General features: G+C 40.4%; 1 protein-coding gene and 1 long non-coding RNA gene across 2 annotated transcripts in view; one reads left to right on the top strand and one right to left on the bottom strand.

The window, feature by feature from the left end:
• The first annotated feature begins 1,748 nt into the window (after positions 1-1,748).
• LOC120435268 lies at positions 1,749-5,068 on the top strand. Its single transcript, XR_005609607.1, has 3 exons — positions 1,749-1,879; positions 3,690-3,773; positions 4,785-5,068. It is a non-coding gene; the product is annotated as an uncharacterized LOC120435268 (long non-coding RNA).
• A 3,330-nt stretch (positions 5,069-8,398) lies between these two features.
• nol4la (nucleolar protein 4-like a) overlaps positions 8,399-25,452 on the bottom strand; it is a 32,031-nt gene continuing 14,977 nt past the window's right edge. Inside the window, exons 3-11 of the mRNA XM_039604060.1 lie at positions 23,738-23,849; positions 21,345-21,454; positions 18,208-18,349; positions 17,210-17,502; positions 16,926-17,111; positions 14,861-15,049; positions 14,652-14,771; positions 14,318-14,507; positions 8,399-11,867 (exon numbers count right to left, since the gene is read on the bottom strand). Coding sequence (XP_039459994.1) covers positions 11,656-11,867; positions 14,318-14,507; positions 14,652-14,771; positions 14,861-15,049; positions 16,926-17,111; positions 17,210-17,502; positions 18,208-18,349; positions 21,345-21,454; positions 23,738-23,849 — 1,554 coding nt within the window. The 3' untranslated portion in view covers positions 8,399-11,655. The remainder of the gene's footprint in view (positions 11,868-14,317; positions 14,508-14,651; positions 14,772-14,860; positions 15,050-16,925; positions 17,112-17,209; positions 17,503-18,207; positions 18,350-21,344; positions 21,455-23,737; positions 23,850-25,452) is intronic.

The following is a 25,452-nucleotide window of genomic DNA, read 5'->3' as shown; positions in this document are numbered from 1 at the left end:
GGGGAAAATTTGGAATTTGATCCTCATTGGTTGTCGTGTGCATTGTTACATTCTTCTTAGTGTTAATTTAAGAATCAGGGTCAGCTCATGCAACCTGAGCTACACAGTGAAAAGAACAGGTGCCAGTATCCAACCATACTTTAATTGAACTGAACTAATTACTGAACTATCACCACAGCACATTTCCTTTAGAACCATAGTCTTGTGTAGCTCTCTTATTAAGACTATCATTGTAAAATAATTATATAACAGATTAATGATAACAGGAGGATCAATACATTTTCTAGTTCTATGAAAAGGTTTTTCCTTGAACTACAAGTCAGAAAAGCTTTTGCAAACTATAGACTGACAACTAAGAATAAACTGAGCAAAGTCTACGTGCAGTACTGTCCTGTTCACAAGATAATCTATCTGGACAAACCAGAAAGTCAAACAGTTCCAGAATCTATGCTAATCATTTACAGCCGTGTCAGACATGATTCATGCAGTCAGAACTTTAAGTTATACAACTGATTTAAAAATGGTACAACCTGTTCTTAATGCCCTCCAGAGCTGACCTATTCCTGGTGGCGTGTCAGGGAGGCGCTCAGGTCTAAAAATGTCTTGTGATCCCAGCTGAGTGCAAGCAAACCTGTGGCAATGCACTATCGTGGGACTGTCCCCTCATGCCGGTCTTTTGAGTTTCTCTGTACAAAGTTTACAGACCAGAGTGAAGGACAAATACAGAGATTAAAGAAAAACAACACAGACCAAAACAAAAAGTGCCGTGAGGCCATCCAGGAGCAGCAAATACAAGAAACACCAGGGTGTCCAGATCCTCTTTTGTCTCCAGTGTGTTCCTACTTGTCTCCAGTGTTTCTCAGACTTTGCCTCTGTCTGTCTTGTCTTTGTTTTAGTGTCTTTGTGCTCCTTATGTCCACTGTCATTTTTATTTTGGTTAATACATTTCCTTGCATGTCTGCTGTGCCTTGAGTTCCCTCCTTTGTGATTGTTTTCCTTACCTTAATTTTCCCTTATCTGGATTCCCTGTTTGGTTTATGCCTATTGAACATTAAACATCTTTAGTTCTAGATCAGCTGAAAAAGGCTGGTTTATTGTTGATAACATTGCCAGCATGAGCTTACTGAACTTGGGTCCTTTCTCCAGTAACCAATAAAAGTATAAACCCAAAGCTTTTGTGCAAATAGATGCAAAACAATTAATTTAAGTTTTGAAAATGCCTCATGGTGGTGGTTTGGTTCCCTGCCTACCATCCTCTCACTCCTTTAATTTGCAAAGGTGAACTTTGAAGGATGAATGAGAACTGTCTGTTGAAATGGGTCAAAAACATTATGTTAGCTCTTCTTTTCATCCAAAAATCCTAAAGCAGGCTAATTTACAATATAAAATGTGCTGTCATTTTAAAATGGACTCATAACACTTATAATATCTCTGGTTACATGACTTTTTTAGTTGCACTTTTTAATATCAAACTATATCATTATTTCTATTTATAAAGATGCTTTTTAATCACAGTTTAGTGTATTATTAGCAGTATTTGTGTCATGTTTACCAAAGGAGTCACATGACTAATGACCATTGCTACTGTAGTGGAGCTTCCTGTATATATTTGTATATATATACAGTATATGTATATTTCTGGGTGCGTTCTTTAACTGTGTAGCATTTTGAAGAGTCATTACAGCTTTTAAAGGATCTGTTGTGCGATTCTTTATTTTATTAGGAAGCTTTTTCTCCCTCAGGTACACCTCTCTGGCTGTAAGACCAGAAACTCTACCCACATGCTGTTTAAATCGTCTGTATGTGAAGGGCAGCCAATCAGAAGAAAGCGGGCTTGTTTTGGACAGAGGATGAACTGAGGAGCTGCACCAAAGAATGTGTGAGACACTTTTCTTTACTTCCACCATCAGTAGCATAACATATATATACTCAATATAGTATAAATTTTGTTAATATCGTGACCTTCAGTGCAGCCGCCATATTGTCAGCCAGGTCTTGTGATGCATGTTTAATATTTCCGCTGCAGAGGCCTAACTGGTTTTTGGTTTCCCATTTAAAAGATCCTAAAGATGTCCCTCCATCTAAGGATTTATTACATAAGTACACTACTGCAGGTTTGTGTTATTCTTTAGGGTATGTTGTTATTAGACAAACTTTTTCTCTATATGATGCATGTCAGTGAAATAGTTTAGGAAATCATATCTTTTCTGAATGCTGACTCTGTGCAGTGAAAGAGACTGGCATGGCCACAGAGCTCCCATCCAGACCAGACAGTCTAAAGATAAATGGGGAATGTGGGGCAAAGGTATCTGGCTCATGAATCGATGCATCCCCAAAGTCCAGCCTCTGACTCCCACCAAATGTACAACTATACACCCTCTTCGATAAGATAACAGGAATAACAGGAATCATCTTTGTTTGACTTTTCAGGTAAAAGGGTTTATACTGTTTGCAGGGGCACTGCTCGCATCCTTTTTTATGTCTATGTTTGACTGGCAGCATGACCTAAGAACGTGGGTTCATCTGTCACTGAGGGACATTTCATGTTGAAATCCAATCCTGATTGATTTTCTCCACAGGCCACGGATGTTTGTTTGTGTTTTTTGTTTGTATTTCTTCACAGGATCAAGTTTAGCAAACTGAAAAAAATCTGTTTTGATTTGAAGCAACACTCAGAAAAATGCATTTCGAAACACTGTGATTTCAAAGGCTTTGCAGTAGCATCTTTTATCTAGCAATGTCTGAGTGAAGTTTATTCTTAACTCTATTAAAAAAAACCCCAATAAAGTGTTTGGAAATAAAATTAACATAAAAAAATGGTGGTGAAATAGACCTTGAATCCAAAACGCTCATGTCAGATTGTAGCTTGCACTTCATATGGCCTCTTTTCACTGTCTAAAGCAGTGATGCTACATTCACCTTGATTAGACTATTTCATGCTTTACTTCACCACACTCATTGAACTTCACAGCAGCTACATATCAGCCATCTACAGTGTGTGTGTGTTACCTTTTGATTGGCCCCATTTAAGCAAATAAGACTCAGGTGATGAGGCTATACTATTATGTATGTTTGACTTTACTAGAGGATTTAAATGCCTCATTAACTGTTTTACTGGAGATGATTTGAAATAGTTCAAATGATCAGTTTGATTGTTATAGACTCAACGACCACCATTTTACTTTCAATATTAAAACAAACAAAAACACATTCACGCACTTAGATACGCCAGTTCAGCTGCTACTAGCAGAAACTCAGAAAGTTTAAATGTGGCATAGTTGTTAGTTGGACAGGCTGGTCTGAGTAGTTCAGAAACTGCTTATTTACTGGGATTTTCCCCAAAACAACCATCTGTAGGATTTTCAGAGGATGGTCTGAAAAAGAGAAAAGTGTGCAGCAGTTGTCTGGGTGAAAATGTCTTGTTGATGTCAGAGGTCAAAGAAAACTGATCCGACTAACTCAAGCTGATTAGAAGCCAGGAGTTAGACTGGAAAAATGTTTCCTGGTCTTGTGAGTTCTGTAGGTAGGATCAGAAATCAGAGAAATCAGTGTAAAACAAAATCAGGCTGCTGTGTGTGGGTTAATTATGTGGGGGATATTTTCTTGGCACACTTTGGGCCCCAACTGCAGAAGCCTGCAGCCTACCTGAGTATTGCTGCTTGACCATGCCCATCCTTTTGTACCCACAGTGTTCCCAGCTTCTGATGACTGCTTCCAGCAGGATAACACACCATGTCACAAAATCATCTCAAACTGGTGTCTGGAACATGACGGTGAGTTCACTTCACTCCACAGTCTTCAGATCTCAATCCAATAAAGTACGTTTGTAATGTGATAGAAGACATTTACAACATAATACTGGCTTTCGATTGTTAAATGATTATTTTTAATTCCTAATTGAACCATTTTAAGCCAGTTAAAGCCTGTAAATACAAATAAGTGTTGAATAAGCTGACATGTATAATGATGTAAACAGACTTTTATTTTGTTTTGTGGGAATATTTACTTGTTCTGAGTCAGTGTACTCACTAGTACAAAGTCAATAACAGAGCGCGTGTGTCAATAGTCTGTCATGTGATTGCTGATTATTGGAACATTCACGCTTTACCCGTGCAGCACTCGCTGCACACTGAGTGTTTCCAGCAGCGAGCACCCTACATCTCTGACACTCACGATATCCTGATGTCACAGCACTGATTATTTTTCCATTTTCTCGTTGATGTACTTTCACGTTTTTCTGATTTGCAGTCTTTTTCATAAAAATGGTGTTCAAATGCAATTCATCAAAGTATCAGCTCCTGCTCTTTGTTTGTTTTTTGTGTGTTTATTTGCCTCAGTGCTTATCTGTTCCTATCTCTGGCTCTCCGTGTTCACTCCTGAATGACTTCATTCAAGTTTAGTATTTGGGTTTTTTTGTGCTTCAGTGTAGGTTGATGGATCATTTCGTTTTTATTTAGATAAAGAAATTTTTTGTGTACTTTTTGGTTTTCCTTCTTCCCACCATGTCTTGTTGTCCTCAACTAGACTGGAGAATATGAGCTTCTGAGTATTTTTCAAAGTCCTTTCCTTCTCTTGTTTCTGCTTGATTGTTGATCCATCTGCTTTCTGTGGTTCTTGCTTGTCCCTTCTATTTCACATTATTAGCTCCTAGAGATGCTGTCATCTTTTCTCAATTGGATTATTGTAGTGCACTGTTTCTTGTCTAACTAAAACATCTGTAAGGTTTCTGTTTGCAATTTCAAAGAAATCTCAAAAAGTCTTGGTTCTCACTTTTACAACCTTAGAAACTGAGGCCCCCACCTGTGTCATGGAACTGCTCCACCCCTTTTCTCCAATCTGGGGTTCTCAGGTCCTCAGATAGAGGCCTTCTCATGATCAGAAAATTAAAAAGGGATTCTGCCTTCTCTGTATTTGCTCCTTTGACTCTTGGCATCCTTTAAAAAGCAGCTCAAAACTCATCTGTTCAAACAGGCATTTAAGTGTTTGTAATTTGTACTGTTATGTTTGGTTCCTGTCCGTCCACTTTGCCTTTGGCATGGGCAGATTTGTATTTGTTTACCTATGAAAAGCACCATAAATAAACTTTAATTATTTACAATTTTGTTTTGTTGTAGTGCATTTTATTGAACTGTTTTGCTTTATTTCTATTTTCCTATAGATTGTGTTTAAACTTTTGCGAAAAAGAAAACATTTACACATTGAACTACTGTCTGTAAGGCTTTGCTACATGCAGGATTTCTTTGGTTCCTTTGCAAACATTAATCATTACTTTTCCATCTGCTTTCTGTGGCTCTGCTGCCCTCTTGTGCACAATACACTTAATACTGAATAAATTGAGTAAGTGTTGAAGCAGCTCCGTGTTTAATTTTTTTTTATTTGAGCCTTCAGTTGATTCAAAATGGTGCAGCGAGAGTACTGCCAGGGAGTAGAAAGAGAGAGCATATTTCTCCCATACTGGCTTCTCTTCATTGACTCAGAATTTAAAATCCTTCTCCTTACCCACAAGGTCTTAAATAATCAGGCCCTGTCTTATCTTAATGACCTCATGGTACTATATCACCTCAACAGAGCACTTCACTGTCAGGCTGCTCATTTGCTTGTGGTTCCTAGAGTATTTAAAAGATGAATGGGAGGCAGAGCCTTCAGCTTTCAGGCCCCTTGTTTGTGGAACCAGCTCGAGAGACAGACACCATCTCTACTTTTAAGATAAGGCTTCAAATTTTCCTTTTTGATAAAGAATATATTTAGGATTGGATCAGGTGAGCCTGAATCCACTCTTAGTTACGCTGCAATAGGTGCAGACTGCTGAGTGCTTCTTCCCATGATGCACTGTTTCTTTTTTGCTTGCTATGTGTTTATTCACCACTCCGCATTTAATCATTACTTATTAATAATCTCTGGCTCTCTTCAATAGCATGTCTTTGTTCTGTCTTCCTCCCCTCACTCCGAATCGGTCGCCACAGATGGCTCTCCTCCCTGACCCTGGTCCTGCTGGAGGTTTCTTCCTATTAAAAGGGAGTTTTTCCTTTCCACTCTTGTCTGGTGCTTGCTCATAGGAGGTCTTTTGATTGTTAGGATTACAACAATCTCACAATATAAATATAATACAATACATTTACAATATAAAGTCCCTTGAGGCAACTGTTCTTGTGATTTGGTGCTATATAAATAAACTGAACTGAGACTCTTTATTTTTGCAGAAATTAAAGAAAAAAAGTAAAACACCACGAGCCGAGGTCTCAGTTTGATAGCTCATCGCACTGTTTTATTCAATTACTGACATCTCAGGAGAAGAGGAGAGCCTTGCAACTCTGCTGTTGGTAAACCACTGGTGTTTTTTTTTTCATAGCGTTGATGCAACACTGAAAAAGCGCTATTTCCAAACAAACACAGGTCCCTCATTAGTGATATGTAAGAGGCAGAGAGAATCTCACCTGGACAGTTTTGCATGAAACATACAAATGAAACAGGTTCAACCTTTTTCTTTTGTCTTTTTGTAGTTTCACATATAATAATAAATATCCATACCTATAAACACTCCAAAAAATTAAGTCACAGGTACTGGAAAAAGCTCCACTTTTAAATCACAATGATAAATGTACAAAACAATAGACATCTCATATAAATGTTAATGGTTTTCGTTAAGAGATTTAAATCTCATTTCAGAGGAAATCAGCGGATAAAAACTAAACTTGGAGATTCAGTATTACCTGAGGTTTATGGGTTCCCCTTAAAAGGCCAGGAGAGGGGAATGGCTTTTATGTTACCGAGGAGATATTACAACAGGTCAAAGTGTACCTTTCAGGACACCAGTCGGGTTAAGGACAAGGAGTTTTCCCTGACAACGCGGCCAGGATATTAAAAGATTATGAGCACTTGATGTAGCAAAATAAATGTACCTACACTCCATCGTTCTCTGTTTAGGCCACAATAGTAGTTTAAAACAGCTGATTAAAGTAATCGAAATCCTTAATTAATCTTTGCTGGTCCACTTTGAGAAGTTGCGAAGCTCCCGTTTTACTTAATATTAACTTTTATAATGCTGGAAGCCACCACAACGCCGAGCCGACCGCAGCCAGTTGTCACGGCACACTCTGACCATGTGACCAGGTAGTCAAAGAGGTCACGTCTGCACTTGATGCAATGAAACAACAAAAGGAAAATACCTGGGCAAATGTACACAGATTAGAAGGAGAGGAATAAGTGTGAGAGGCAAAAATATGTCGGAATAAAACGCGAAAAACAAACAAAAGCAAAATATTCTGAAAAACTGTACATGTAAACATCACACTTTCACTGAGTCCAAAACCAGAGGGGAAAAATACAAAGCTTCACACAGGTTTACAGTACAACCTCCTGCACAGAGCTACAGTCACTTATCCGTGCAGAAGAGGCAACAATTGAAATAATATAAATAACAATAGAAGTAATACAGACCACCACCAAATGATAAGTTAAAACAGGCAAGGGCTAAACCACTTTGATTTTTTTAAACAGCGCTGTACCCACAGAAAAAAGAAAAGGTTTAAAACATCTTTTATCACTCTTTGTACAGCTATACAGTACATTTATCAGACCACTTTAGCAATCCACAAGCTACCAGGGCATTTTAATCAACACCAATAGATTACATTGTCCAGTCAATACAAAGAGAAAATCCATTGGGCATTATCAAAAGAAACCAAAACGGAACAAAACAAAAACAACAACATGACAACTAATGGTTGTCGTTGATCACAGTAACTCTAGCACAGCTAAAATGTTGCTCAGCGTAGACTTGAGACAGAATATCGATCTGCAAGCAAATGTTTGGTTGTGAAGATGGGACGAGGTTCAACAAGGCGTCACATGTGGAGGATCTGCTATGGCTACAGTAACAAACAAGCAGGTTGGAGGAGACGAGGAAGACGTGTGTGAGGACTCAGGTCCCGTACATCTATGATTATGTCTGTGTGAGGCCAGAGGGGTGTTTCATAAAGTGAGATGACCAGTTAAACCAAGGCTGTTTCAGCAACATCACAAATTCACCTTTAGGAAAGAGGCTTAAACCATGAACTGCATATAAAAGATGGCTCTCATTTGAATAACTGGTTTGTGAAGCCTCAGTTCAAGCATTTTGGCTGAGATATGTTGGAATTTTTGGAGCTAGAAGTGATCGTATGTGGATAAGAAGGCAGAGTGCTGAGAAATCAGCAAGCCTGGGACACAAACTGCATCCAAATAAGTCCAAGCATAGACACACTTGTCATCTAGTTAATAAAACGCTAGAATTTAACGTGCCAATCAAAAACTTTCTGGATATGTGCACTGCACAGCAAAAAATAAAATGTCTCAGATATTCCCAATAAAAATTCTACAAAAGGCACGAACAGCAAAAACACGGTGGTAACACAAATTAGTCAGGGTGAGGCCTAGCAGACTCTGATTACGTCCCCTAACTTTGAGCTTTACAGCCTCAAGTGGTCACTAGAGGAACTGCAGTTTTTGGCACTTCTGCTATTTTTGCCACTTGGTTAAAATGTTTCCATTTCTGCCTGTGCCGGCCAATCATGACCATCTAATCCGTAAAAAGCAGGTTTAGCTCAGCACTGAAGCTGTAGCCCAGCTTCAGTGCTGTATAACCAATTTCATTGCTCTGGCCAGCTGTAGGTCTAACTAATTAAGTCTGAAAGCTATTTGGCTCCTTGGTTACATGTCTAGGAAACCAAAACTAAAGTATATAAAAGTTGAAAACATTATATATAATGTTACATATAAATACATATAAAAGTTGAAGACATTTCTCTGCTAATTTCAGGCTGCTGAGTGTGATTAGCTTTGATGTTTTTTCAGTCATTTTTTAAAGTGTTTGCTATACTTTGGCCAAAAGACAGAACAGCTCTTGAACTGCGACTTCATTCTTCAGCCCCAGAGGCCACTGCTAACCTTTTTTTTTTTTTTCAACTTTACTGAAATTTTTCTTTTAAATCTCTTTACTATATCTTTCACAGTTATTCAGCCACGAACGTTACAGCTACTTTTCTGTTTTCTTATCTATGAACTAATCAAACTAAAATTTGAAGTCAGACTTTACCAAAGCTAAGACTTTACTAGGTGCAGCACAGTGGTTAGCACTGTATGACACTTCAAACAGGCCCCCTGGGGACCTTAACTGAATAAGTGAAAGAAATCTGATTGATCATTATTAGCTATAGGGATGGTCTCCAACAAGGCTTATTCAGGCCTTTCATAACAAGCCCTGCTTCTCTCCTCTGTTATGAAACACCGCTCAGATGGACCAAACACACTGATGAGTTTAAACTCCGATAAAGGAGCTGTCTGCTGTTTTGTTTTTTGATGAAAACTACCTCTGATTGTGAGTTATGTCAGATTATCCTTTGTTATAATCATTTGTCAGAACTGAAGCTAATTATTCAAATGAGGTAAAAACACACTCAAATCATTGTGTTACCTTAATCCTGAGCTATAAAGTGCTTCCAAACTTGCAATAGATAATAGAATTTAAATGTGAATGTAAATGTGAATGCAGCCCAATCATGACATGGTAATAAAGCGCAGGTCCTGAATCACTAGCCAGGCCTGCAGGTGGTGAGAAAGAGGTGAATGACCCCGAAGAGACTGATTAATGATACATGTGATAGGATTTGTGATACATACAGAAATATAGCTCTCTAAACTTTGACAAATCAGTAAGGTGCGAGCCGCTTTCGGCTGCTCGAAGAGTCTTTGTCTGGAATGTTTCAGCCTACTGAATTAAATCGTCACAGATTGATGCTGTTTACAAACTGGGTCACTCCACTTATACACAAACAGGAAATCAACACACTGTCAACATCGACAGAAAGGATTAAAAGAAACGCACACACAAACACACACACACACATACAGAACTGTCTTTGTGCTGAGTGACTCACCATTAAAAGTTGTGAGGCTGTGCTCTTGATCGGCTTTGAGTACTCGTTTGTGTCCTCAGTCCACACACACATGCACAAACATAAACACACACACACACCATAGCAGAGAGCTGGGAGAGTAAACTGTGATGTGATTACATCTTTTTCAAAGATTGTCTCTTGCTTCTTTTCAAACTGTGTGTTTTCAGACGTGTATTTAATGAGACTGTGATGCAGGGTCAGAGGGGACGATTCAGACGGACGCACGCCCAGACGAAGGAGTTTCTTTTTGTCTGAACATCCCGCCCGCTCGTGTGCTCACACGGCCTCCGCCGCAGTCTCTAATGGATGCGTGTGAGCTCTATGTGCCCTTTCTAAACTTAAGAATAGTCACTGAACACTTCTTCCACGAAACAACCCGACCCTCCCCTGAAAAAGACGTGCAACATAAAGTCCTGTTTTTTTCTGCCAGGTCCCTTTTTTCCTTTTTTGTCACTGACTGATCCCAGTACACGAAAGTGCCTCAGTTATGAGGTTAGCGATAAAGATCAGTAATCACAACAAACAACAACATTGAAATTGGCTACAATGCTGCATGGGATATCATTACTTTTTACAACTTGACAGTTACAGCAAGAGGGAAGGGTAGTTAACCCTCTTAGAACGCCTCATCAAGTCATTTCAGCAACCATTACCGATTATCTTCAATATTGCACCTTTTTCCACTTTTCTGGTTATAACACCAAGAGTCTAAACAATAAATTAATCTCCTTTCTCTCCCTGACAGGAGTCTGTGACCTCAATTTGCATACCCAGGCTTCCGAAAAGCCTCCTTCCCTTTGAGTAATGAGAAACTGCCCGTGATAGAAATATTCATAGTAGGATAAGTGAAAACAAAAAGGTGCGCTGGGTAATGAGTCTTTGTCTCGTAGTCTGGAAATCACTCCGACTAAGCAGAACAGAGGTATAATATTGACCACGCGTTGATGGATCTGCTTGTTCTGGTCAAACTTTACAGGTGAAAACTGTCAAACACTGTCACTGCTGATATTTTCGTGCTCTACTTTGTAACATTTTTTAATCTTATTATTTTTTTGGAGTATATATATATATATTTATATATATATGAAAGTCAGCATATCCGACAGTAGCTGTTGAGGTTAACAGGTCAAGTGGCAGGTCGCCACATCTTTTAGCAGCAATTCATCTGTGGACTTTCAGTTATCCGGTTATCATTTAGAAACAACTCGATTCACATGACCCAATCAAATCATGCCACTGTACAGCATATTTTACACACAAATAGAAAGAAATAACGATGCTAATTCACTGCTAGGAAACTATTCATTTGTCCAAACGTCTGCACAAATGAGCTGACTTGGCGTTACGGTGGTTAAGCTGATTCAACACCTCAGTCTGTGCACCACTTTTTCCTTTTTTTCTTTTTTTTTCCACATAGATCATCGCTTCCTGAGACAAATGGAGGTTGAGGTGCTAAGATGAATTGAATGGGATGAATGGCTACAGATAACAGGGCACTATAAGGTCAAAGTGAACCAAATGCATAAATAAACATCTTTCAGCCTGTGATATGTTCTGGCCCGCCCAAAGACATAAACATGTGGGGATAAGTGTCATACCTACAGGGCCCACTGTGCGCTGCAGTATCACTCATGTACAACTGTGTCTTTGTATGTGAGAGTCTGCCCCGAGACGGACAGGCCGAGGAGGGGGCAGGGAGCTGGCACGGTGTGGCTCGGACTCAGTTCTGCTGCAGGATCAGGTTTTCCAGCTCGTCTGCTGAGCGGAGCAGGAAGGCCGCGGACTCCCGGTACCCCGCGATGAGCTGCCTCACCGCCGTCACCTCTGGAGGGCTGAGCTGAGCCGAAGCGCCGCCTCCGCCACCTCCCTGACCGTGACTGTTGGCGCTGGAGGAGTTTGGGCCGACAGATTTCATACTCAGATCTGTGGGACCTGCGGAGGCAAACGGAATATTTTAGGGAAGTCAGACAATACAGGAAATACATTTAAGTGGCTCTATGTTCATTTCTAGCCTCATCTTTGTATTTTTAAATCGTACTAAAGTGGCTTTGGATGGTTCACAGTCCAAAGAAATCTGTAATCCCCCAACTGTTCACTACAGAAAGCGGCCCCTCCCTGAGCATGGTTCTGCTGGAGGTTTCTTCTTGTTAAAAGAAAGTTCTTCCTTCCCACTGTCACCAGTGGGAGGTTGGTCATTTGATTGTGGGGTTTTCTCTGTATTACTGCAGGGTCTTTACCTTACAATATAAATCACTGAAAAAAATCAGTCTATTCTATTATATAAGCAAAAATGATGCTTTAAACGGGCTAACCATGGAAACTGGTGAAGTGGCAGTTAAAGTGTAAAGACGTCGAAGCAAAGTACAGTGAGAGCTGGGGGCGTCAAGAAGTGATGATTTGAACACGTAAAGAAGCCGTCCTCCCCCAGATATAATTGTTTAGTCAGAGGGCTGGTTGAAAGTCACATGTAAGCAAGAAGAAGAAATCTCAGTTAAGGAGATAAGAATAAAATGGATGAATGAAATGATGAAGATGTGGCCTGAGAACTGCTGACAGTGAGTTCTCAAATGGGAAATACTGCAGATTATAGCCTGCGTGATTTGGTGTAAATGTAAGTTTTGTGTGTATGCTTTTGTACTGACACATTATGTCCCAATATAAACCTGTAGATCTAAGGCATGGCTGTCAAAGATAAGGCTCGGGGGCCAGAATCGAACACCCAAAGACTCCAATACGGCCCACAGGATGACTTTGGAAAATGTGAAGAAGGGCACAGATTTTGGACTTTTAAGTGTATTTTCATAAATTTTACAGCTTTTCCTACTGATGAAAACCTCCAGAGTCATTCATACTACATCAAAGTAATGAAGTAATACATGAACATTTAAGTGACTGAGAAGTTTCATATTTTTCACTACCTACAATAGAAATTTCTATTTTGAGGCTCCATACAATTTAAAAAGAAAAAGAAAAAACAGAGGTTAAAAAAACAAGAAAAAACTTTGTTTCATTATTAGATCCGATCGGGCAGTTATTACTTACAATTTAGTCCCAAAAGTCACGCTGTCAGATTTCATATTTACTATAAAAGTATTTCTTTATCATGTAGAAAAACTGAGACATGCTGTTGAAGTACTTTTTTCTTATTTGTCGATAACTGAGGGATTCAATGCACAGTTAAAGTTCTTTATACTGACAAAAAGAGGAGCTTCAATGGTCCAGCTCACTTAAGGTCAAAATGGGCTATATGTGGCCCACAATGTAAAATTAGTTTGACATCGCTGGTCTAAGGGAAGAAGAAGTGACCTTTAGAGTATCAGGGTGGAATCACTTGAGTGTATTTAACAGAGAAATTAAAGAGAAAATTATGGGAGTATGTTATGTATCAATGCATATCAATGCACAGATTATTATTATTAGCTTTTTTAAATGTATCTGAGTCCATGTGACTGGAAGAGGAAGTCTTCATCTAGATATCCTCTGGCTAACTGGAAGCTCCCGGTGAAAGGCGTTATCACCAGAATAACTCACCAGGTCTCAGATTATCTATATGCTAATCTTACCAAGTCACACTGTTTTATTTCAGGCAGGGTGGTGACCATTAAAAGAAGTCACAAAGCAGGCTTCTGAGCTGCTGCTTATTTCACAAAGGACGAAAGTAAAAGTAAAAATGTTAGGTAGTTTTGGTAAATCTTAGCAAATGTGTTGCAGAAGTCTTTTTGCCATTGATTACCAGGGATTCCATTAATGACAGAATACAGATAGCCATACAAAAATTCAGCCTCATTACCACAAAGTCTACAAAATGTGGAATATGTGTTTTTCAGTGTGAATGGACCAGCCATGCAGCATATAAAAAAGTTTTTTTAATTTGTTTTTGGCTGTGTTTGTTTGTTTGTTTGTTTGTTTGTTTGTTTGTTTGTTTGTTTGTTTGTTTGAAACCTGGTGAGAGAAACCAAAGTCGATGAACTCTTATATGGCAACATTTGATTGTAAGAAGGCCACACCCAAACCACATCAAACTCTATTGTCTATTTTACTGTAAAGTAAACCCCAGTTTACAAAATGAAGATTATGTTTTATCAAACAAGACTTGGAACTAATGATTGAGACTATAAATTTACTGGTAAAGTGTTTATGAGGCTCATAAATAAAGTGAGAAGTAGGGTAATTTTTCCCAAAGGCCTCTATACAATGTGAGCTCCTTTCGCTAACCAGAGGTGATGCCCCCTGCTGGCCATAACAAAGAATACATGTATTTTTACACTAGCTTTTATATCTAGATCAATAAATACAGTCTCTTAAATACTGTGGGCTTCCTTTCGACCCTTTCTTTTACACGTTATCGAGGCAGATGACGTAATCCAATGAAAGCGACTCACCGTTGGTTTGCACAGCATCAGAGTTCTGCTGGGTGCTGCCGACCGTCCCATATCCCCGCAGGTTATAATTGAGGCCTCCGTTGGTGTAGAGCTGGTCTTGGGCAAAAGCTGCACTGGAAATGGAAAATCCCGAAGGAGCCACGGGGGCTGGGTCCCTCAAGGTGGGTTTGTCAATAGAGGCTGGCTCATCCTACAAGAAATTAAATATTTTCAGTTTAGGCAGAACATTGGATTTTGTGTTGTGCAGTCTGCTGTTAATGACGCATGGCCAGCCGAGCACATTCCCAAATCCCTGCTGGGCAGATTCACAAACACCAACTGCCAAGACATTTACCGTCGCTTGGTAGACATCGAGCCGCATCCTCTTGGCAGCATTTCGGGTTTCGCTCTCGCAGGCGGCAGCGAGGATGTTCTCGGCCATGGCAGAGGTGAGGTGGGGAGGTGTTGGTCGTATCTGGCAGTGGGGCGAGTGAGAGCTTTTCATTATGAATGTGAATAGTTATGAGCTGAGCAGAAAACACTTAATCTGGGGGCACTTTGTACCTCAAAACCGCCTTTTTTCATGCGGCGACAGGATTTGAGGTAGGTGCGGATGCGCTTGCGGGAGCGCTCCTGGAATTCTGGGAACTGGCGGCTACAGGACTCAATAATGGCCTGGATCTTCTCCTTGGGCTGTTTGGAGATGGGCACCATGCGGTCCAGATTCTCATCCACGAACAGACGCACAAACATCTGACAGAGAGAGAGATATAGAGAAGGGGGAGGGGAGGCAAGGGATGTAGAGCAGAAAAAATCGTGGGGGTGCAGGGTAGAGAGAGAAAGAGGGGTGTGAGAGTCAAACAAAAGAGGGAAGGAAAGGCAGGGGAGGAGGTTGGGGGGGCAGTAGAGGTAGAGTGGAAGAAGAGAGGAAAAAGAGGGAGGGGGAGGTGATGACAACAGGAGGGATGGAAATTGAGTCACTGCTCAAATCCAGGGCAATATTTCTGGTTGTGTTGGCATATTTGGAAGTCTACTTTTGCTATTCTACTGGTTTCTTTTCAAACCAGGAATGCACAGAAAATGGATTTCACAGAGTAAATAGGATAGTTTGGAACAAGCTTGTATATGCAAATTCTTCCCATCTAGAAAACTTGTAAATATTATGCCCCACACCCACCTCCACCGCACCAGTAGAAACTGTGGTGTAATGAGCTCCAAACCCTGCAGAGACCCCTCTGTATCACATAAAATTGCATTTCAAAATATCAATTGTCAGTCTATTTCTTCTTTGATACCTTTATCAACCCTTCTTACTACCACCACATTATTATTTACTTAACAAGCTACTTTTAGCTGCTCCCTTATTCACAAGGCATTACCACAGCAGGTAGCTCCACATATTTGAGTTTTTAGGGATTTTTGTCTCCTCCTGAGATCAAACCAGGGGTCTTTTGCTTGTTAAGAAAATGTGAAAAACTACTACACCACGAAGCCACTTAATAAGAGTACTAATACAAATATTTTGGGTCATGATTGTCATGATTCATCTTTTGTTATTTGTTTGTTTTCACAATAAAACGAGCAAATACAGAACATATATTACAAATAAATTTATATAGCTGAAAACAAGATTATTATTGGTAACTAAATCCTCTAAACTCCACCTCTGTCACAAATGAGATAACAATATCAAGTGAAAGCTTTCAGCATGTAGTTGAAGATAATCAGACCCTCCACACAGAGCCTCTTCCTAAAACTTGATTTGCTGGCAAAAACCCCTAAAAGCAAAAGCCACTGTGTCCATAACACCACCAATCAGAAGACACACACCAGATCACGTGACATTTAAACAGGTCAAATTATCATTATGTTGTTTGTACATACCTGATATGACGAGTACAGTCAAATTATTTATTTCATATTTATCTTTATTTATTCTGAGAACAGTTTATGGTGTAATTATTGTGTAAGGTCTCCTGTTATTGTTAAGCAATAAGGTGTTCTGTTTTACAGCTGATCAGTTTGTTCCAAGTGCATCTTTACTGATCTTTGTCCTCAGAGGCAGACTTTGAGGTTTAAAAAGTGCACATGGACCTAATGAGTTTTTGTTGCAAAAGACAAATTTGCTACCAATCAGTGAACTGACGTAAGTTCCATATCTGAAAAATTCATTTAATTACTAAAATCCTTGTCATTTAAATTAAAGAGAAGGTACCGAACCTGAATGTGGGAAATAAAATAAAATATTATTCTTCTGATGTTCTTAAATCTCTATCTGACAAATACTGCCCATATCGCAAAAACAAAAATAAAAACAATGATTAAAACTAAACATTATTTACCTCACTTCAAACTAAACTAAGCTGAAAGCAAAAATTATTAAACTGAATAAAAATAAAACCTACTGAAAAAAATACAAAAACTAGAACCCGTCGGGCTGGAAACACATCATTAAACCATAGGCTGTCGTCTAGTGAGACTGATTCAATATGTAGCGAAGCAATAAAGAATAGCATGTGCGCAGAGTAATAATACATATGATTTAACATCTGTGCTGACAGGCTGATGAACAGCTCTGCGCTGTATTTTCCGTCTATATTAATTTAGGTCTGCTGCAAATATTACTTACATTGAAGGCTTTAAGTCTCTCAGGGTCCAGCCCCTCAGCGTCATTAATCTTGTCGCTGTCATCATGGTCATCGTGATCGTCGTCATCGTCGTCAATTATCTGTGCTCGACCAGAGGTCAGGTCCTCTGCGCTCATGCTCAGTTCAGTTTTCACAGAGTCATAGCTTCCTGAGCTGTACGGAGGGGACTAAACACAGAGAAACACACAAAGAAATCCATTGTTGTGGATTACACAGACACACAGGAGTTTATCATGATCAGTGCAGATCATGTTTCTGCTGTTACCTTGTTGGTGTACTCTGTTTTTATGGGGTACTTCCTGTTGGGGTCTGCAGGGTAGGAGTTTGGTGGCGAGCTCCCCGCTGGCAGCAGTCTGTCGCTCAGATTCACCGGCTGCTGATCCTCCGAGGAGGATGAAGATGAAGTGGTGCTGAAGTCCAGGGGAGCGCTCACCCCGTTCTCCGCCACCTCCCCGTACGATGCCCCACCATCTGGGACGTTCCCACCCATGGCTAGCACCTCCGGGGAGGTCAGAGCCGGCAGCCCGTTGGCGCTGCCGCTCTCTGAGGAGTCGTCATCTGGCAGAGGGGAGGGAAAGGGACACAGACGCAGACACGAAGATGAGCTGTGCAGATGTTTTCATAATTTAGCATTAATGTGGGGCTGTTTACTGGAATAGATTTTAGAGTGGGAGTTGGAGTAGGAGAGGGGACTTCCTGCCTCGTGCTGTGCATAATGAAATTGTGAAGGAAGTGTGTAATGGGGTCAACTGTCACCACAAATGAAAGTTAAGGTAAAAGGAGGGAATCTTAAGAGTTTTGCAGGGGAAAAAAACTGAAAGAGATGAGGACGAGGAGGGACCAATGGGGGGAGGGCGAGCCTTCTTTTCCTGCTGTGTGTGCAGCTTTTAAAGCAAGTTACTGCTAAGATCCCTGCACGTGTCACACCTAGGTTTGGCGAAACACAGAATCAATCCCTTTCAGTGACTTGCCCCAATTTTTTCTCCCTCCTAATCTGTGAAGGTTAACATCGGCCTTTGTCCTACTTCTGTAAGCTCTGAGGGAGAGGGGTGACGAGTGGATTGGGGCTGCGGTGGTGTCCCACCCCCTGTAAGACTGGATTTATGTGGATTAGTCCGCTAAGAACAAGGCAAGCTGTTTCCTGCATAATACCAATCTGTAGCCTTCCAGATGTAAATAAAGCTAAAAGGGAAAAAAATCTCAGCGCACAGTATGATGCTGAGATAAGAGAGGACTGTGCTGTGACGGTTTGCAGACACTTACCGTCTTCTTCTTTAATGGTGGCTGCCGGGTTGCTGACCCTGTCTCCATTCGGTGGGCTCGACTCAGGCACTGGGGGCTGCTCAGCTGCGACCCATGTGGGCTCAGCGTTGTTCATGTCCTCGCTGCTCACCGAACTATCATCCTGAAGGGAGGCGGCGTGAAAGAAAGACGGCGTGAGAGTGGAAAAGCGAAGTGAACAGGAGGGAAGAGGGCGTGGAGTGATTCCTCACAGTTCTGACAACTTTGATTACAGTTTTTGCTGCTAAGGGACAGGTTGACACCGACCGAGTTTATCACAAACCGATATGTGCTTCGCCCTGTGTTAGCCCTTCCTTCAGTTTCTATATGAAGCTAATGTTAGGCTTTATATTTATGTTGGGGGGGTTTTCACAGATAATATCCTTGTTTTTGCAAAATGATGGCCATTTAAATTGCTTAATGCTTAATGCTTAATGCTTAAAGCGTTGAAAATGACTGAGTGGAGTCATTTATGACCCCATTATATTTTATACAGGAATACCTTTTAATGGCTTTATTTGTGTTTATCATACCTATACCATTTCCTTTATCCAGTACAGAGATCCAAAAATATTCCAGCGTCATTAATCACAGTTTGTAAACATGCTTGTACAAAAGGGAACTGAATGCGGAAAATTATACAAACAAATTATATCTAGTATGTTTAGAGCTTACAAAACAAATGTTTTTTTATTTAATATTATAAAAGCTGTACTTATAGTGTCTCCATAGTGCAGAGGTTAACGCATTCAGTTGAGAACAAAAAAGTCTCAGGTTCATTTCCAGCTGGAGGAAAAAAATTCCCATTAGGGTGGCGTTAGGAATTATTTTTGGTGAAATCTAACAGCTAAAAGTAGCTATACTGTGAAAAAAAAGATGCTTAAAGTGTGAATTTATCACAGTATAATTTAATGGGATAGATGGGTGTTATCATGTTACATCATACTGTTTTTGTCATTTGTTGCTTCCATGTTTCTGTTCCAAACTAAATCTAAACAAACATCTAATTATATTTAAAATATTTTTTGCAGAAATATATCAACAGTGCTTAGGAAGTCTTATTATCAAATAATTACCAACATTTGACTAATTCCAATAACATCAGAGTTGTACGTATGTTAAAATAAAACATACGTACAACATGTATAAATGATCCCACACAACCTTTTATTATCACTGCTGCACCAATTCCTGTAAACATTCCTGTAGGAAGCGTTTTTATGATTAAAAATACCAGAATTGCACATATAAATACATAAATTTGTTCGCTTGAAGGTTAAATTCTTTCAGAGAGGTCTCACTGAGCCCAGAATATTCAGAGGAAACATCACAGCCACCAGTTTCCAGTTCATACGTTTTTGGTGGATATTTTCTGGCTAAAAAGTGATGACATCAAAGAGAAGAATAAAGCAGGAGACTCTCTCTCTTTTAACTAATATGTTTCTTGGAGCACTGCTATTTTTAACTGTGTTATGCAGAAATCCTGAAGAAGCTTGTTCTAGCGTAAGACAAACATGAGTAAGCCACGAGGGTGAGGATTAAGCGAAGGAGAGCTAAATAATCTCTCAAACTATTCACAGACTGTCCTGAGTTTTGGCTCCAAACTAAATGCATGAATCCTATTTACATTTCATACCAAAGCTGAGCTTCAAAGAGCGACCCAGGCCGGTTTAATTCATGTTCGCATAAATGACCTGCATGCACGCTGTCATGTGTCTCGCTCAGAGGGAGCACAACTACCAATGTGTGTCGTGAACGGAGCAGAAGCGCATCTCGTCATCTCATTCCCCCCCACACGAGTACACAAATAGGCCTAAACTCCTGGGAATACGCAGCCTTCCCTCTGTTAGGGGGTTCGTGGAGGACCAAAATGCTCAGTGACAGCTCTATTAGGCACCAAGTGAGCCGTGGAGCATCAAAGAGAGGGGGGGGTGGGAGAAAGGGTTCCTAATTACATGTTTCTAAGTAGCTGAATGTGTAGCATCATTAATGTCTGTGCTTAGAAATAGATACATAATTTAAAGAGAGGCAAGGTTAACTTTTAAAACTGAGGCTCACTTCATGAGTTGTAGATAAGATGCATCACTCTTTGAAGATAGTAAAGCTTACAGTACAGATGAAAGCTTGCAGATATGTTTGTCTTAAGATGGACAGAAATCTGCAGAGATCTGCAAAAAAAAATCAAAATTGTCTTTGGTGCAAATATCTCAACCTCAATCCAAAATATCTTGTATTTTACCAATTTAACAATTAAGAAACACACCTAGAATACTATTTAATGGCAGACCATTGAGTTTCTGTTTATATTTGGAGGCCTGTGACAAACCAAAATGGCCTCTTTAAGAGCACAACAGTAAGATAAAAAGGGTGGAAAACAAACCAAAGACTCGGGTTTGCCGCATGTTTTTTCACTCATTATGTCTGCCGTTTGTTTCTTTACCAGACAGAAAGTGAGGGATGAATGTTAGCAGCCAACAAAGTTCTGCAAAACAGCGTGCAGGCAGCTGAGAAGTGAAGCTCCAACAGACTAAACACACAGTCGTGAATTTACTTGTGATCTGCTGCATTATGGAACAGCTGCTGCTCTGAGCTCCAAAACCCGTGCTGCACAGATATGGAACAAATTACTACAATGCTGAAATAAACCTCTGTGATGGTTAATAATTAAATTATTGGCCTGCTCACACTCTTGTCTGCGCACAGATGCGACCAACAGTCTGAGCGTTTGTTAATTTGTACTCACCTGCGAATCACAGTCTGGGTCATTGTTCCGGATAATCCTAATTATGCGTGAGTGAGGTCTACATTATCAGCATCAAGTGCCGCTCCCTGCACTTTAGTGGCAGCAGTTCCTGAGTGTTTCTGTCACAGCTACACATGGGAGTGGTCTCTCATATGACGTCACCACAGATTTACTAATCCTCATTTCACACTGGGCTGCTCCCCCCTCTGATGTTTTGTATTACGTCCCATTTTCCCCATACAGAGCATCCCTCCCTGCAGCCTCTAAAGAAAATAACGAGGTGACTCGTGCAGTCGGCGCAATTATACCTGGGGTGGAAAAGCTTTTATCTCTGCCCACACCTCACAAAGATCCACTTAGAGAGAGAGGCACTTACCCTTTCAGTGGCAGTCATGCACTGCAGTTTCATTTGTTTCAGGTAGGTGGCAGTCAGAGGCATGTTGTAATCGATGAGGTCCGGGACCAGCGAGGTCGGTCTGTCGTTCTCTGGTGAAGGAAAGCATAACAAACATACAGTTTATTGTGTAATTACAGTACAAGCATGAATTAAGGTAACCTAGTCATTATTATAATTGTGTTGCTGCTGTAATGATAATATTGAGGTGCTTTAATATTTATACACTAATTATTAGTTATTCCACTACATTTACTTACTTGCTACTTTGAAATACAAAATATGTGATCACATTATAAAATATTCATTAATGAGTTACTACTGAGCCCATATTAATACATCACTCTTACATGGGGTACTTGAAGTATATTTACTTTGCTATTTTAGTTCCCCACTCCTTTAAACTAGCTTTCTTCTGATTGGTTGCCCCTCGCAGCAGTTTGTTTTGAACACTGGGTGGGTGGAGCTTCTGCATTCACAGGCAGACCTGTTGTTGCGTTTCATTTCACTCAGAGGTTTGATTTCAGAGCTGGAAATGACGTTACTCCCTAGTTGAGAGCATTCCAGCAGCAAATTTGAAAAAGCAAATGCTGCTTAGCAAGGTTCAGCCATTCATACATCACTAGCAAAACAGCACAATGTTTTTTTGTGTTTAAAAACACAGATAAAGTACATTCATGGGTAGAGCCTTATCAGTGCTCTGTGTATGGCTTATTTAGCGAGTCACAAACACACAACAGTGGCTGTACAGATGACTTCTTTTAGAGTTTTACCGCTGTTCATGTGAATTGCTGCCATCTTACATTTTTGAGTTCGGGTTGGTGGGACTGCTCTGAACTTCTGAGTCGGAAGTCTGACTTAAGGGGTGTTTCAGTTCAAAGCTACAACTGGGAAGTCAGAAATTTGCACCATGTGGCGCTGAGATGACCATATTAGGGATCTTCCCTCTCAATGACATCATAGAGAGCCAAGAGTAGAAAAAACTGTGAGTAACAGAGTGTTTAAAGGAGCCTGAAACCTTAGCTTCTTGCTCACAGAGATTACTTGTGCATACAGCATACTTAATATTTAAAATTTCTGCCATATTTAATATGAACATCTACCATTCTAACTGTAGCAGAGAAAAGCGCGATAGATCCATGCTTTTACACTGGGTCAGCTCAGATTCTGTGATTTTATATCTCTGTCTGTGATGCTCTAAGGTGGACGTCAAAGCAGAAAAACCTCACGGTGTAATGCAGTCAGCTGTAACGATACCACATTCTCAAAAACTACAACAGAAATAAGATCAGCACATAAACAACTGCAGTTTGCAGCACTAGCAATTAGTGTCTGTCACTTGACAGAATATTTACTTAGCTAAACAACTATAAAACATGGGAAAGAAAAATAAAACACAACAAAACTGCACGGTTTCCAAAAAAACAACTCACCTGCTGGAATTTGGAATATTTTAAAACAGAAAAACTACTGTCTTTCTGTACACGAGTTAGTTTTAACATCATTTGTTATATTCAGTGACAGCTTTCTGGGACTTAAAAAATAAAGTTTATTGGTTTTATTAATATTCATTTTCATTGCAAATATGCTATTCTGGCTAGAAACAGCCTCAGGTCTTGTTGAATTTCTTTTAATACAATTTGTCACCTTTCACTCTGACCCCTTCTTAAAGTCTTTTCATTTTATACACTGTCAAACACAGTGAACCCCCCTCTTTTATCTTTCTATCATCTCTTTTTCTTATAGTTTTGAAGAACTAGCACAAAGACTGGACCGGCTTTTCTCCCTTTACTGAATCCCTCTGTGGAGAAGTTCTAAAAGCTCTCAGTTAATCATGCAGACAAATGCTTTGTGTACAGCAGAGTTGCTTCAATACCCTGCAAAAGAAATCCAAGTCTGTGCTGTGTTTAACACCAGAAACCAAACAATGTGTCTGGCAAGCTGCCTGCAGTCTCCACACCAACCACTAGAGGAACTCTGTGATCATTTTAGAGGCTGTGTATGGTCCCAGAGAGCCGGCCCTCTTGAGTCTTTGTTACATCATGTCAGTGATGGATACACACATATGTTTTATTAATGAGGGTTTGATTCAAAACTCTTCAAAGTACAAATCCCTCAGATCATATCGGCTCATATTTAGTGTCTGACAGGACAATGTAGCATAATTTCTGTCATCCAGATGCCAACCCCCTCTATCTTATCTCTGTCCTATGTGATAAACCACAGTATATCTAAGAATATCATGATCACATGATAGTAATTAGCTCTTTTCCATGTCAGTGTGTCAAAGCGTCTGAGCATTAACAACTCTTAAAGGTTGATCTCAAAAATAGTGCATCAGTTAATGATGTCTCTGGGTTAGTGTGTGCCTTTACCTTTGAACTCAGCAGTGCTGGGGTTAATGTGCATCCTCTTCTGACACTCTCCACAGCTCATTAGGAACCGAGTCACCGCCTCTCTGGGCAGGAAGGCGTAGGTCTCTGCGATCTGTGCCGGGGTAGCGAGCGGAGGAGACCGGGTTAGCAGATTTGGCTCAGGCTGTGGCTGAACTCAAACTGTGTGCAGGTGTTTTTTTTGTTTTTGTTTTTTTAAATTCCTCCGTGCATGTGTGAAAGCATGGGGTCAGTGATTATGTGTTATCTCGACATGGCATGAGGAGGAATCCTCCCTCTAGGCGATCGCTGGTGCTTTTGGATGGCCTAATTCCAGCTGCAGCCCCCCTCCGTACTCCTGCTTTGATACCATAAAACACAAGTGGTGCTCATCTTTTCCGATTCCCTTTCTCTTCTTGTTCTCTGGGGAGCGGCTAACTCATATCTACACCTCTCCTCTCATGTTCAGCCTTCCTTCCCTGTTTGTCCCCACTGCCATGCCACCCTCCCCTCCTCGCCCCCTCTGGCGTTTCCCTGTAAAATGCGACCTTCACGTGACCATGGAGAGGCAGTGGGGGTGCCCACCACCCCTCACGGCCCCTAGAGGCAGCTGAGAGGGAAAGGCCACCCAGAGGAGCGTGCACGTCCCAGAAGGCCACAGTGACAGTTCCATATTATGCCCAGCCCCAGTGATGCTGCCTGCTCAAAAGGGTACACTCTATGAGACATGACAGGACCTCTCTACGGGGCAAGAGGAACTGGCTTTGTGACTTTTTTTTATTCCTGGGGGGGATGGCAGAAGAGGAGGGGTACCAGTGTCCTGCTAACCCCCCATCCACCCACCCAGCCACAAATGCTGCCGCTGCACCTCTATGGCTGCAGACAAAGCCCCTCATTTTGTCAGGACAGCTTACACGGCCCGAGACCACACCTCAGTCTGCAACAGAAACTAACAGAAGCTCTTTGTTCTAAAAGGATGAATAATGTGGTAGAAAAAAAACATTTGTGGTTTGATCCCCGCATCGACTTTGTTTACTTAAAGCTAAAATATATATATATATATATTATGATTCCCAAACTCACAAAATTTGGCCTTCTTTGATTCTCCTGCCTTTAGCCATGTGGATGATCAGAGTCTGGGACCCCCTACAAAGACTTCACTTGTTGCCTCTTCTTTTCAAATCCATTAATCACATTGGGATTATTTTAAGCTCTCTGCAACTCTGGGCCACATTTCACACAAAGGAAAAGAGAGGTTGTCAACACGCTTTTTATAGTCTCCCAAAAAAATATGTTTTTAGTTATGCAATATTTCCAAGAGCTTCCACAGGCAAATATTCAGGTGAGAAACAGATGATTCTTCACTTTGGATAAAAATTACAGCTGCTAGAGCTAGCGTAATGCACAATATTTCTGCATTAGGCACAGATTTATTTTGTCCTTTGAAGAAACTTTATTATGAATTGTGCATTTTCATACTTTTCACGCACAAATGATTTCACATTACCCAGCACTACATGAAGTGCTCTACATCTTCCCGAGTAGTTTAATCACAATGGTGGAAAAGTTACACTGTACACTTGCAGGCCTCACAGTTTTTCACCAGTGGAGGGAGATTATATCTTGATTTTAGATTTTTATTTGTTTTGTTTTCTCAGAATCACAACGAGTTTCAAATGTTAAAAAAACACTGTGGCTAGCACAACAATCACAGTCAG

The sequence above is a fragment of the Oreochromis aureus genome, linkage group 20 (assembly GCF_013358895.1).
Source record: "Oreochromis aureus strain Israel breed Guangdong linkage group 20, ZZ_aureus, whole genome shotgun sequence".
In the NCBI taxonomy this organism is placed as follows: Eukaryota; Metazoa; Chordata; class Actinopteri; order Cichliformes; family Cichlidae; genus Oreochromis; species Oreochromis aureus.
The sequence above is the reverse complement of the archived record's forward strand: the minus strand, read 5'-3'. Positions and strand labels throughout refer to the sequence as shown.